Source organism: Antechinus flavipes, chromosome 4, assembly GCF_016432865.1.
Source record: "Antechinus flavipes isolate AdamAnt ecotype Samford, QLD, Australia chromosome 4, AdamAnt_v2, whole genome shotgun sequence".
Lineage (NCBI taxonomy): Eukaryota > Metazoa > Chordata > Mammalia > Dasyuromorphia > Dasyuridae > Antechinus > Antechinus flavipes.
The window spans coordinates 220,440,450-220,455,255 of record NC_067401.1 but is presented as its reverse complement, the minus strand read 5'-3'; the positions used below and the strand labels follow the sequence as shown (position 1 = coordinate 220,455,255).

The 14,806-nt window shown below is 32.6% G+C and overlaps 1 protein-coding gene across 8 annotated transcripts in view; it reads right to left on the bottom strand.

Annotated features, from left to right (window-relative positions):
- The window catches only part of MLIP (muscular LMNA interacting protein), a 391,579-nt gene that overhangs the window by 174,374 nt on the left and 202,399 nt on the right, over positions 1–14,806 (bottom strand). For 6 of the 8 annotated variants that reach the window (XM_051997169.1, XM_051997172.1, XM_051997175.1 and 3 more), the window contains 4 exons: positions 4,989–5,054; positions 4,823–4,906; positions 4,630–4,689; positions 2,049–2,093 (listed from right to left, as the gene is read on the bottom strand). In XM_051997169.1, coding sequence (XP_051853129.1) covers positions 2,049–2,093; positions 4,630–4,689; positions 4,823–4,906; positions 4,989–5,054 — 255 coding nt within the window. The remainder of the gene's footprint in view (positions 1–2,048; positions 2,094–4,629; positions 4,690–4,822; positions 4,907–4,988; positions 5,055–14,806) is intronic. The other 2 variants (XM_051997170.1, XM_051997171.1) reach the window with 2 other exon arrangements.

Sequence of the window (14,806 nt, the reverse complement as noted above, 5' to 3'; positions counted from 1 at the left end):
TCAGTAGCAGTAGCAGTAAATAGAAATAGAACTCTTACTCCAAATAGGGCTCCAAAATTAGTAAGAGATGTGCTTGAGCCACTTTGAACTTCTACGTCAACTGTTAAATTTTCAGTACGAACACTTACGTCTTGGAAATCAGATGTTACAAATAGGAGCTTGAGTTATTGTTTTGTTGATTCTTAAGATTAAGATGATGGAGAAACTTAATAAAAGAAATTAAACTTAAAAATTTGTCTTTCTTGCTCATGTTTTTTAAGAACAAGTTGTTAACATTACCAGATTACCCCTGAATATGACTCCTTATGTAAATAAATGAGATATAATGTTAATATCTAGGCAAAAAGGACATTCTGAGAGCCCTTTAAAGTTCCCAAAGCACTTCATATGAATTATCTTGTTTGATCTTCACAATTCAGTGAAATAGGTGTCATTGTTATCATCTTTATTTACCTCAAGCTCAAAAATCATGTTTTGCCAGTGTCACACAACTAGTGAGTTTCTGAGACAGAGTTTGCAATTCTGTCTCTTCACTCCAAATTCAGAGCTCTTTTCTTTTGAGCCATCACTGCTTCTGAATCTGAATGATCAAATAATAACTTCTATGCAATGAACAATGTTTTCTTTCAATAAAAAAGAGACTAGTTCTCAAAAAGACCCCAAAGAGAGAGAAAATTATGGTTGCAAATGGATATCACCACATTACTTAAAAAAAAAAAAAACTACTAAAACTACTAAAATACTGATCCTGAGAATATTGAGAATTCACATAAGTATACTGCTGCTATCAACCCTACCCAAAGGCAACTTTTCAAATAACTTTTAAAATTTGAAAAAAAAATCATTCTTTTTCAGTCAGTTTTTCTATAAGTGCTAAATTAAATAATTAAGCTGTAATCATTCAAGATCAATAGATTTTCTGCTAAAGTTTTAAAGTCTTCTAGGAGAAAATGATTTTACAAACTCTCTTGGTAGTCAATGTTAATTAGTCAAGATATCTTCTTAAGTCTAACTGCATTTTCTAATCCTACAATTTAAATCCATTTCTTTATGTTGGGTCCTTTCTGTGGAGCTGGAGATGGTAAGGTACATGATGTTAATAGAAGCATCTCTGCAAAACTGATGACACAGAGACTCAGCAGGGAAATAGTCTGAAAATATCTAGCTTTAAAATGTTCAAAAGCTGTTGGAGAAAATAGATTATTATTTTCTCAGGCTTGCTTATATATATATTTAGATGTTTGATGGTTTTTTGTTTCTTAATTTCTTTGGGAGAGGAAAAAAGAAAAGTAAAGATATATGGATTCATTAAATTATTGATAAGATAAAGTTAATGAAGTTTCATTTGGTATAATAGGACAAATCAAAAAGGAACTAGAGCCTTTAGAAGCTTACCAAAGTGGCAGTAGTAGCAATAGGAAGCAGAGAAAGAGGAGGAAGAAGAGTTCTCATTGTTCCTGTTGTTTTAGTAACAGCATTTTTTAGTGTTTAAAGTTTGCAAAATGCACAACTGTAAGAGTTAGATGCTATTATCATTCTCATTTTCCATATAAAGCCACTGAGGCACAAAAACATTAAGAAGATTTCACACAAAAAACTAGTAACTTCCTGAGAACACATTTGAACTTGAGACTTTCTAACTCCCAGGCCAAAGCTCTATGCACTACAATACTGCAGTGGTCCACTAAAATAATCAAATTACTGTTTTCTGATATTTGGCAAAGTTTGGTTACATAAAATTCAAATATCACATATTTATATGCTTAGAGATTCCTACCTCTTGCTCTCTGTTTCTTTTGATTTGTCTCTGTCTTTCTGTCTCTCTTTATCTCTCTGTCCCTGTCTCGCTGCTGTAGTTATCATCGAGGAAGAGATTTACTTATTAATAGGTTGATTTTGAGTATATTTATATTGTTTCCCACATATGATCAAAGTATAGCCACCAGACCTGATTCTACATGTTAAAACAGATTTCAAATAATGTAAATGAAAAAAATAATCACATTCTTCCAACAAAAATGACAAGTATAATTACAAAAGGGACTTACATATTTTGTTTCTCGACCAGCTGCTCTTGGAAGAGTTGCAGGCATCTGCATTCAAATAAAGATAAACACACAGATGGAATAACCAAAGAATCAGCAACAGCATTGTCTATTTTGTTTCAATCCTTTAAAGATAATGGCTCCACTATAATAAGTGATCAATACTGAATGAATGATATATATTTACATATTTGTCATAGTTTTCCCACAAACAGATATAAAAAGAATTTGTGAATTCAAGAACATGAAATTTCCTCTAACAACATAGATCAAAACCCCACTGTGATTTAGCAGATTAAGTTAAAAGAAACTGGCAGAAGGTACTCATTAGGAGATGAAGTACATATGATTTGTATTATCTCTAAGTCTCAGAGACAGAATTTGAACCCAGGTTTGTTTTTTCTTTACTCCAAGTCCAATACCCTACTTTTAAGATGTACTGCCTCTTATTCTGAGTATGTAAGATCACAGATTTAAAACTAGTGTATATATTTACCATTGACTTTATTTTTCTGTCTCATTAAATGAGATCAGCAAAAGATATTAAGATTACTATTTTGAGAGAAAGGATTAATTTATTCTCACTCAGATTCAAATGTTTTGAAGAACAATATAGCAAAATGTGAAGTCACAAATATCATGCTTTTTGTCTTGACTGATACTGCTGCTAACATACCAAAAATACTACAAAAAGAAAAGGGAGGTCCTATCTATCTATCTATATAGCTTTCTATTTGTAATAGAAGAAAATGAAAAGTAGTCTATATGTCTAACAATGACTGAATGCATTATAGTGTATTAATGTGATTATGATATTTCTAAAAGGATAAATCTGATACATACAAAAAATATGGAAAGAACTATGTGAGGTAATAAAGAGTGAAATCATCAAAATCAGATGGGTTTACACATTAATGACTAGGTGAGAATGGGGAAATGGAAAGAAAGAAAGGAATAATAGAAAGGAAAATGGAGAGAAAACAAGGTAAGGAAAGGGGAAGAAGGAAGACAAAAGGAAAAAGGGGAGCGCAAAAGAGGAAAGAAGAGCCTAAAATAGAAGAATTCCACACAAGTCTAGAATTGTACACAGGGCAAAAATTTCTTATTTGCTTATTAATTCTTTAGGTTTCATCTCATTAAAACTTCATTGGTTTGGATAAGATTCTGCCCCTTGTTTTGCTTTATTTATTTATTTATTTTTATTTCCTTTATTAAGTTTATAATAACAATATTTAAATATTGATATAAATTTCTGTAGTCAAAAAGAAGGCATTCTTCTGCATTTGATGATTTAATGGGGTATGCCAACCAAAATCTTTCATACTTGAGCAAAATCTCTCTCTCTCTCTCTCTCTTTTTTTCTCTATCTTTCCCCCATGTGTGCCTAAATAGATGTAATATCTGTGTGAATAAAATGACTAGATAATGCATGTCTATGATAGTTAGAAAATCCTTCCTATAATATTTGTTGTTTAGTCATTTTCTAGTCTTATGTGACTCTATGATTCCTTTTGGAGTTTTCTTAGCACTAAAGATACTAAAATGGTATGTCATTTTCTTCTCCAGTTGATTTTACGGATAAGGAAATGGAAGCAAACAAGATAAAGTGATTTGTTTAGGGTTACACAGCTACTAAGTGATGCAAGCCATATTTAAACTTGGGAAAATGAGTCTTCTTTATTCAACACCCAGAACTTTATCACTGTATCATCTAGCTGTTCCTTCCTATACCTCCTATAATAGCTACAACTGGCAAATGGCATTTTTTTGTTGTTATTAGGATTAGTCTTAGCAGACAGTAAAATGGGTTTAATAAGCTCATTTCAACATTTCCTAGAAATAGGAATTTTTGTCCCAGTTCATAACAGCTCTAGCCTATCACACCATCTATATACTTAAATAAAAAGTATTAGTTTAAAAAAAAGATAATTACAGGTTTACAACAAAAAATAATATATTTGAAAAAACAAGCATATTGAACAATGCAGATATTAGTACAAATTAGTACAAATGCCTATGTATACATATATGTATATATAATATACATACATGTGGGTATGCATAAATATATGTATATTTGAATTTGTATATATATATGTGTGTGCAACTTTCAGAAAACAAACTTTTATCTCAAAAACAACCTCCCTAAATGACTTCAGAATAAGAAAAAATTTTAATCTTCTCTACAAACTGAAGAATTCAAAATTGGTGAAGAACTTTCAACTTTAAACTAGTTAAGTAAACAATGTAAAAGGCAATACGTATGCACACACACACACACACACACACACACACACACACAAATCACTTGATTTGCTTTAATTTCCCACACTAATACATGGTTTTATGGACACCATACAAAAATAAATTTCCTATTTCTATATTTCTAAAGTAGTCTGTTGCACATATGTTGCACACATATGTTTGCACAGAAGTCTTAAATATGCATGAAGCATGTGTTTTGCACACCTTTTCTTCAATGGCAGGCAGACAATAACTGTGTAATAAATTCTTATAGATTGGTAAGTCAGAAGGGACAGCACATGGAAGTGGTTAGATTAATTTACATGGAAAACTCACGTACTTTGTTTCCATCAGAACCCAATGATGTCTGTATGGAACTTGAAGGAGAATCTGAAGGAAGCTGGGGGAGGAAAAGAGAGGATAGGGGTAGAGGGTACAGGATATGATGAATGATACTGTAATAAAGAAGAAATGAAGAAAAACAAAAACAAAAACAAATACTTTGAATTAAACACTCTAGTCTAAGGCATTACCATGGACAAGGATTCCTGTAAGACCTTATCAATGGCAGCACAGAGCTCTTCAGTTTGCTGCCTGAGCTGTGCGGGAGAACACAACTGGAAAAATCGAAACCATTCAGTGGGTTAGCACCATGCTTTGGGATTTTAGACCAAAACCCCAGAAATTTATTATCATTACCTCCAGATGCGAGTCTAATGTGCTGTCCTTGGTGATCCTTTCTGACTTGGCAGGTTCATCTAGTGCCTAATGATAAACAAAATATTTTTGATATGAGATTTCTATCAGAAGTGAAAGTCATTGCCAAGTTTCTTTTTCTAGGACTTCAAAGGAACCCCTAACTGTGAGAAGGGAAAAAATTCAAAAGAAGCCTTATACCTCAATCAAAGTCTTCAGGTATCAGGTTATTTTCTCCCTTGAGTTTTTTTTTTTTTAATTCATTGAACAATTCCCTGACTTAAAGGCAGCTTCTCATGTGGAAGCAATTTCTTAGATGTAGTTCTACCTCACAGAATTTCTGCAGTGGGATTATAAAATCTTACTTTAAAGTTTAAAAAAAAACATTGGTTGGTGGTGGTTCTTAAATAGATATTTAATAGATATATTCAATAGAAATTCAATATTTCCAAGATATTCTTGGAAAGAAGCATGGTGATCGTAGACACAGGAATGACCTAGAATTAAGAAAACTAGATTCAAAGCACGTGCCATGTGACCACCAAAACAAACCTCTTAATCTATCAGTTGATAGAGTTAATCAACTCTAAATATAATAAGCTTGGTTTGGCAATTTGCATTAAAGGAAAGTGTCTCTGCACTCAAAATTTCCTGCAGGACAAAATCACAGGTAATATAAAAATTAGTACAAGAACCTGCATTCAAATTGCCTATTGACCACTGACTTCAGGGATGAGGTGTTCATTCAAAATATATTTGAATTCTTTTTTTTTTTCATTAGAATAGTTTTCAGGGCAAATTTTCAAGAAACAATAGAAAATCAGGTTCATAATTTTATAATTATCCCTTATTTTTAGCCCAAAATAATATGATTGAATTTTATAAGATATCTTCCTCAACAGACTAGCTATGAATGAATGAAAAAAATGAATAACCTTTGGTTGTTTACAAAAATCAAATTCATCCTCAGAACATGAATATTGGCCAAATGGAGATTATTCAAAAGAAAGTACTATAGTCTGAAAGAACCTACCAAGGAGAAATGAAGGGGATAGGGAGCCTTTAATATTGAGATAACCACAGAAATAAGTATAAATCAATTAATCGACAAGCTTTTATTAAATATCTACTACATGCCAGACATTGTGTGACTTATTGAGGATGAAAAGACAAAAGTTGAACTGGTAGTCTTCTAAGGTAATTCATTTGATAGGTACAAAACTTGTGTATATAAGTCAGAGTCTGTCCACTAATGAGATGAATCTTACCATCATTTATACCTTCTATTATTACAAAGAATTATAAGTGCTTTTGTATTTTTAAAGTTGTCTTTTGTTCCTAGGACATTATTTTCTTATACTCATGCTGAATCCAGTCTAAAAAAAGATTCACAATTTGCCACATTGTACTGTTTTTCTTCTGATTTTCTTGTTCTAAGAGCCATGGTATTTAATATCTGTCTTCTCTTCTCTTCTCTTATTGAACATGCTAAATAACCTTCAATGTATAGATGTTAAATCTCGCATTATACCTAATCAAAAGGCAAGAAAGTAACATCTGGAGGTGGAGAGAGGAAGGGAGGGTAGAGATTGTTCTTCTTTCACTTCCTTATTTTAGCTGAAAATAACCCAAGATCCAATTAGCTATTTTGTCTGCCATCTATTACTGTAACTCATGTTGAGTTTGCATTAAATCTTTTTCCAGAAAATCTTCTATATAACACCTGGTTTCTACAGTTTCATACCTGTAAAAGTAAATTATTTTACTTCAGCTAAAAGACTTTATATTTACCCCTATTAAATTTCATGTTGTTGCATTTGGACCAATGATCTATTCTGTTAAAATAAAATTTTTCCCATTATGACGCTACCATAAAGGCTGTTAGCTATTTTAGTTATCTTTGTGTCATCTTCATATAAATATGAACATGAAATGAGAACAAAAAAGATCATTTTTCAGTTAATACTAAAGATAAGCAAGGACATAGGAAGAGCGAACTAAACTGCTCTTGATGAATTCCAGTCATCTGGCTTTACTATATTTTAACTAAATCTTTAATAAAAATATTAAATATCATAGAGACAAACACAGATGCTGGTGCATTCCAATGAAAAACTCTTCCATCTTATCATTATTCCATTTATAACTCTTTTTTAGATAAGGACATCCAAACAGTTCTAAATCCATCTAATTATACTATCATTTGGTTCTTATATCTCCATCTTTATATATCATACTGACTTCTAGATCAAGAAGAAGAGCATTTTCAGTCAAGAGGAAATGGGAGATTTATATATCTATCTATGATGCAACTGAGCATCAAAGACCCTGATAGAATGTATTAGAAACTGGAATTCAATATGTTATTTACAAGAAACCCACTTGAAACACAGGGACAAATAAAGAATTAAACTAAGGCGCTAGAGTAGAATCTATTTTGCTTCAACTGACATTTTAAAAAGGCAAGGGTAGCAATCATGATCTCAGACAAAGCAAAAACAACACTTAATTGAAAGGGATAAGTAGGAAAACTATATCTTGTTAAAAGGCACTGTAGGCCTATAGAAGCAATATCAGTGTTCAACATATACAAACCAAATGGTACAGTATCCAAAAATGTTAAATGAAAAGTTAAATAAATTACAAGAGAAAATATTAAAACTATACTAGTAGAGGACCACAACTTTCCCTTCTCAGAACTAGATAAATCTAACCACAAAATAAATAAGATAGGTGTTGAGTAAATTAATAAAAATCTTTTAAAAATTAGATATGATAGCCCTCTGGGGAAAACTGAATGGGAATAGAAAGGAATAAAAACTTTTTTATCATCTGAGTGTCACATGGTACCTTCATTGTACACAATATCTTCACAAAAAAACTTACCATGTATTAAAAGAAAAAGCTCACAATAAAATGCAGAAAAACAAAAATACTAAATGTACTGTTTTCAGAGAAAGAAATCTACAGATCTTTATGCTTAAGAATATCAATGTACATTTTTAAATACTAGCAAGGAAATTAAAATAATATATCCCAAAGAATATATACTATGATCATGTGTGATTTATATCAAATATGCAGAGATGATTCAATATTAGGAAAACTGTCATTATAACTGACTATATTAATAACAATTACAATAATAATTATATGATTATACCAATATATGCAGATAAAACCTTTGACAAAATACAATAGCCATTTTTATTAAAAATACTAAAGATCATAAGAATCAATGGAACATTTCCTTTTATTTTCTAATCTGGACCTGGTTGTATATTTTTTATTATAGCTTTTTATTTACAAGATATATGCATGGGTAATTTTTCAGCATTGACAATTGCAAAACCCTTTGTTCCGATTTTTCCTTTCCTTTTCCCCATCCTCTCCCCCAGATGGCAGGTTGATCAATACATGTTAAATATGTTAAAAACATAACTTAAATACAACATATGTATACACATGTCCATACAGTTATTTTGCTGTACAAAAAGACTCGGACTTTGAAATACTGTACAATTAACCTTTAAAGGAAATCAAAAATGCAGGCAGACAAAAATAAAGGGATTAGGAGTTCTATGTAGTGGTTCATAGTCAGAGTTCTTTCACTGGGTGTAATTGATCCAATTCATTACTGCTCTATCAAAACTGATTTGGTTCATCTCATCGCTGAAGAGGGCCGCGCCCATCAGGATTGATCATCATATAGTATTGTTGTTGAGTGGAACATTTCTAAAAATAATAAGTGGCGTCTATTTAAATACATGAGCAAATATTATCTATATCAGGGTTAAATCTGAATCCTTCCCAAAAAGGATATTCATTATCATGACAATTGTTCAGTATTGTATTAGAAATGCTAGCAAAATCAATAAAGACAAGAAAAAAAGAAATTCAAGGAATAAACACAGGCAATGAGGAAACAAAACTATTGGGTTTTTTGCACTTACGTTACATGCAATTAAGAAATATTTTAACAGAATATATAAAAATATATAAAAAGAAAAATGTTGGGAAAAGACAAATCTAGCAAATTTCTAGAATTTTAATCCCAAATTATGACAAGATTTTGCCTCTATATCACCTTTGTGGAATGAGAATTATAATTGGAAAATGTCTCTGAATGTATATACTTCATTCAAAAGAAACAGAGAGTTAATTGTTAAGGGCAGGGGATGGGAGTGATATCCTTGTATATTTAGAAGGAAAAAATATAAAACTTAAAGTTGGCTATTAAATAAAGGTCTTTGGTGGGACACAGAGAATTTATACCAATTGTCTATCTAAAGTTAAATCATGTATCTTTAGACTTTAAGTTAAAAAAGCTGTTCATGCTCTGATTCAAATATTTAAAGACTCAGGTCTTGGATTCAGATCTAGAGAAAATACTAAATTCTTCCCAATTAATTTGTACTTCTTGAAAAGTGTAAAATGGGAAATTTTCCCATTTCCCTTATCACCAGTTTCTTGCAGCAGAAGCACATGGCCATTGAAAACTAGCACAAGGCTTGATAGAGGAATTCAAGGACATTGTTTCCTGAGTCTCATCCTTCTGTGTATATACCGAGAAAGAGAACTTAGGTATTAGAGAAGGGATTTTGTTGTTTGAATAGACTTCAGACCTAAGATTACTAGGCAACAGAATGGAGGAAGAATTTCTTCTAGGTACTAGACTAAGGGTTCTTCTTCTGTCTAAAAGAATAATCTATTGTTCCAAAACCAACAACTTCAGCTTAATCAAAAGTTTAAGATGGGAGAAATTACAGTAAACTTGGTAGAGGAATCATTCAGATAAATGAGCCCAGTGAGCCCATTAGACAACAAATTCAACATGGAAGTTTCTGGTAAAGTCCTGTAAAGCAGATTCTAGAAGAAATTATAGATCGATATTAACAGGAACAGCATGAAAATATTAGTAGCCCTGTTACCCTGCAGCACTATGGTACTAGAAGTGAGAACTACTTCTCCCCTAACATGGGTTGGCCATATATATTCCTTTACATGAATATCTCTTCCTGGAAGAGTCCCTAACAATTATATTTATGACTTCCATGTGGGCTCACTTTTCTTGCTGAGGCTCAGTGTATTTCAAGACAACTAAAGCCCAGGTTTATGATGTAAAAGTTTTGTTGTCTTCTTTCTTACAGCCCTTAATTTGAGCTCATTGTGTCCTTAGGCTGATTGCTGTCCAGTAAATACATCAGCAAAGACTCAAGAGCTGTAGTTTTAGGAGTGCAAACCCAAAAAGTACTTGAACCTGGGATACCTATCCACTAGAGAGACATAACCTGTAAGTGAGAGCTAAGGAAGGAGGCACCTTAACAGAGATTATATTTTTAGCCAATTGGTTGTTGTTGCTATTTAATCAATTAGTCAGGTCTGACTCTGTGACCCCATTTGGGCTTTTCTTTGCAAAGATACTGGAGTGATTTTCCATTCCTTCTTTAGCTCATTTTACAGATGAGGAAATGGAGGCAAACAGGGTTAAGTGACTTAGCCAGGATCACACAGCTGATAAATATCTGAGGCCATATTTGGACTCAAGTCCTGCTGATTCCAGGGCTGGCGTTCTATCCACTATACCACCTAAGTTTTCCTATTGGTCCAAATGATCCAGAAGTTCAATTCTTATTTCCAAACATTATCTTATTAACCACCTATTCAGTTTTTCTCATCTATAACGCTTGCCTTCATTGGACAACTGTGATGATGACATTACCTGTGTTACCAAAGTTTTCAGTTCCTTGCCAAAAACTTCATAATACTCCTAACTATACTTTCTGGGGTCCTTTTGGGAATGTCATTTGTGCCCACAGAAACACTAGAAATGGGCAGAAGCCATCCATTTTTGAAAAGTTCAGAGATTCTCTTATATGCTTTGGAGCTTTGTCCTAGGAAGGCAACAGACTTCCTGTTGCTGCTATCAAGTCAACATAGCAGAGACTCAGCAATTGACAAAAACATTTTTCTTTCTCTGGCTCTTTTTAAATGATCCATTATTGGATAGCTCCTGTACATAGTCACTTAGCCTTGACAAACCTCTTACCCTCACTGCAAATTACAACAAAGTTCTCCTGGATCTTTATAACTCCTGGTACTAAGGCACTCAGTCTGTCTTTGTAATTATTTCTGGGAGATTATAACTTCATCTAATTAGTACCTTTTTAATACATTTTATAGGCTCTCATTACTTATTAACAATTTGACAGCCACAAACAAGTTCTTTTCAGATTTTTTCTTCAATAATACTGCCTACTCTCAACATTAGATCCTAAAAAAAAAAAAAAAAAAAAACTGATTTTTTCATTCAAACTTTTTTATTTCATTGTTATAGGTAATTCCTTTCTCTATCAATGCAGATCAGTAGCCAACCTATAATTTATACATGAAATTTTACCTAGGCCACTGAGAATTGTTATTCATCCAAAGTCATATAGACACTGTGTCAGAGGCAACACTTTCACTCAGGTCATCCTAACTCCAAGCTAAGTTCTCTGTCCACTATACTTTGCTATCATAAGAGTGGGGCACATTTTTCTGTACTAAGCCAAAGATTTAAAAAGGCTGAGGTAGACATGATAATACTTTGGTGACATCACCTCTCTTACTTCACACACACACACACACACACACACACACACCTGTCATAAATTCTCTTCCTAACATCCTCAGCGTAATAAGTGAGGAACAAAGGAATAGCAAAACCTAGAGTGCATGCAGACAAGAAACTGCAGCTGAGACTGAAAGAACTATGACTTCAGTATCAGAAGGGGAACAATAGAGAGCAATAATATCCCAAGAGAAACAATTTATGTATTGACTCAAGAAAAGGATATAAATACACATATGTGTGTGTGTATGTGTGTCAACTGTTTTCAGGTTGCAGAGAATTAGAAATAGAAGGGATACCCATTAATTGGGGAATAGCTAAACAAGTTGTGGTATACAATTGTGATGGAATACTATTGTGTTATAAGAAATGTTGAACAAGATGTTCTCAGAAAAGCCTGGAAAGACTTGCATGAACTGGTGCAAAATAAAATGAGTAGAATCAGGAGGCTATTGTATACAGCAATAGCAATATTGTAAAATGATCAATTGTCAATGACTTAGTTATTCTCGGCAATAAAGTGATCCACAATCTTCTCTGAAGGATTTAAGATGAAAAATTCTATACATCCCCAGAGAAAGGACTGATAGAGTCTGAAAACAAATCAAAACATACTTTTTTTTACTTTATTTTTCTTGGTTCGGGGATGGAATTTTTTGATCTGTTTTCTTTTGCAACATGAGCAATATAGAAATATATTTCTTCATGTCCACACATGAATAATCTATATAAAATTGCTTGCCTTCTCATTGAGGGAGATGTGGTAGGGGGAGAAAGTTAGAATTCAAAATCTTAAAAAGAAATGTTAAAAATAGTTTTTACAAGTAATTGGGGGAAATAAAATACATATGCACTGATTCAAAAAGAGAAGAAAGGAATTAAATGTTCTAAAGACATATTCTGAGATAATTAAAATCTGTCATTCAGTAGAGCTGAGATTAGGGATAAGTCAGATTTCCACCCTTAAAAATTCCACATCATGTCCATCAATTGAGGAAGACTGAATAAGTCATGGTATATGATTGTAATGGAATATTATTGTTCTATAAGAAATGATGAGTAGGCTGATTTCTGAAAAGCCTGGAAAGACACATATGAAATTATGCTAAGTAACTCAAGAAGAACCAAGAGAACACTGGACACAACAACAAGGTTATATAATAATCAGTTGTGGTAGACTTGGCTCTTTTCAACAATGAGGTAGTTCAAGGCCATTCCAACAGACTTATGATGAAAAAAGGCCATCCACATCCAGAGAGAGAACTATGGAGCCTGAATGTGGATCAAAGCACAATATTTTCACCTTTTTGTTGTTTATCTCTCTCTCTCTCTCTCTCTCTCTCTCTCTCTCTCTCTCTCTCTCTCTCTCTCTCTCTTTCTCTCTCTCTCTCTCTTTCTCTTTCTCTCTCTGTCTTTCTCTCTCTTTTTCATTTTTTTTCCTTTTGACCTGATTTTTCTTATGCTGCATGATGAAAATATGTTTAAAAGACCTGTACATGTTTAATTAGGAGAGGGGAAGGGAAGGAGAGATGGAGAAAAATTTGGAACACAAGGTTTTGCAAAGGTGAATGTTGAATATTGTCTTTGCATGTATTTGGAAAAATAAGATACTATTTAAAAACAAAAACAAAGAAATTCCATTGGATGGTCTCATACAGAGTCCAAATTACTGCTTGTCCAAGATTCTATAGGTGGGCATTGCTGGATTAGATGAATTTTAATGTGCCTTCCAATTCTGTAATTCCTAATGATTTGAAGCAAGTTAAGGCCAGAGTTACTATTTTAAAAATAAGAACAATGAAAGAATTTCAGAGTTTCCTAAAGGGCTGTGGCTGTCATTTTACTTCATAATAGATGATGACTTTGCTGATGGTACTAAAAAGTTAATGTACAATAATAGAGCTGGAAAAACTGATGAATGATCTGAAGTTTTCCTTTGCACTGAGTCCATGCTGTCAACCTCTTAATCAGCTGCTATATCAACTGTTTGTCACTCTGGCATTAGAGTCTCTGATGGCTCTGATCAACCAGAATCATCAGCAGTTCTAAGCCTTGTACATAGAGTCATCTGTCTTCTCTGATTTCCCAGCAATCAATAGGAAGTCCCACTAGCTTTTGTGGTTTGTGTGACAAGAGCTGATAATCAAATCTTGCTATCACAAGAAGTTTTTCCTGCTTATATGCTGCCAAGTTCTGAACTTTCTTATGATTCTAAATAGAAATCCACAGCTACTATCTCTCTGTTTTACAAGAAACTGACCTATCTTTACCTTTCTTGGCTTAAGATCACTTAATAAATCAGTTGAAAAGGTGGACACTTCCAGCTCTTTTGAAACCTATTCCAGGAAAGATTAAAAGTAAAAATGTACTTGGTGGCACTAGATTAGCCTTGAAATTTATAATAATTGATCCCTTATTGAATAGGGGATATTTGTTCAAAGATACAATTCTATTTCTACCAAGTATTTTAAAAGTAGCTATTTTATTTTTATAACTGAAAAGTACATTAATAGATAGGGCCATAAAAAGAGAGACTGACAAATTTAACAGATCAGTGTCTGACAAATAAACCAGCAAGTTGTTATTCCTTTATCTATAACATTTTTCATTTTGACTGAATGTAATAAATGACAGTAAGAAAGTATTTACTAGAAATTTATATTACCACTCACATCACTCTAATTCATTTACACACATATAGGGCACACCTCTGAGATTCTCAATAGGAAACATTCAAGGTTATGTAAAAGATGATTTATTGGTTATGAATAGTTGGGTTTTGGAGAAGAGTGGAAATATATGCCTCATATATAGAGAACTCAAAAATCATCTAGTTTATTCCTATCCCAGAATTTTACAACTAAGGAAACTGAAGCAATAAAAAATTAAGAGACTTCCCCAAAATCCCACTAATATGTGGCAGAGTTGGAACTCAAATCCAGATTAAATTTGATTAAATTTGAGGCTCTTTCATAAAAAAAATACTGGAATTAAGAATTGAAATCCATGTGTAACTATTCTCAGTGAATTCCTTATGGAAGAATATAAGATGCTTTGCTCCTTGTTCACATTGAGCAATTACAATTCACTATGTACTAAGTAACATTCCTAGACAGATCCTTCTCAGAAAACAATTAAGTTTGACCCTAAAATAAAGGACCTGATCAAATTGGCCATAGATATTTAATACTTACTAGCTGTGTGACCC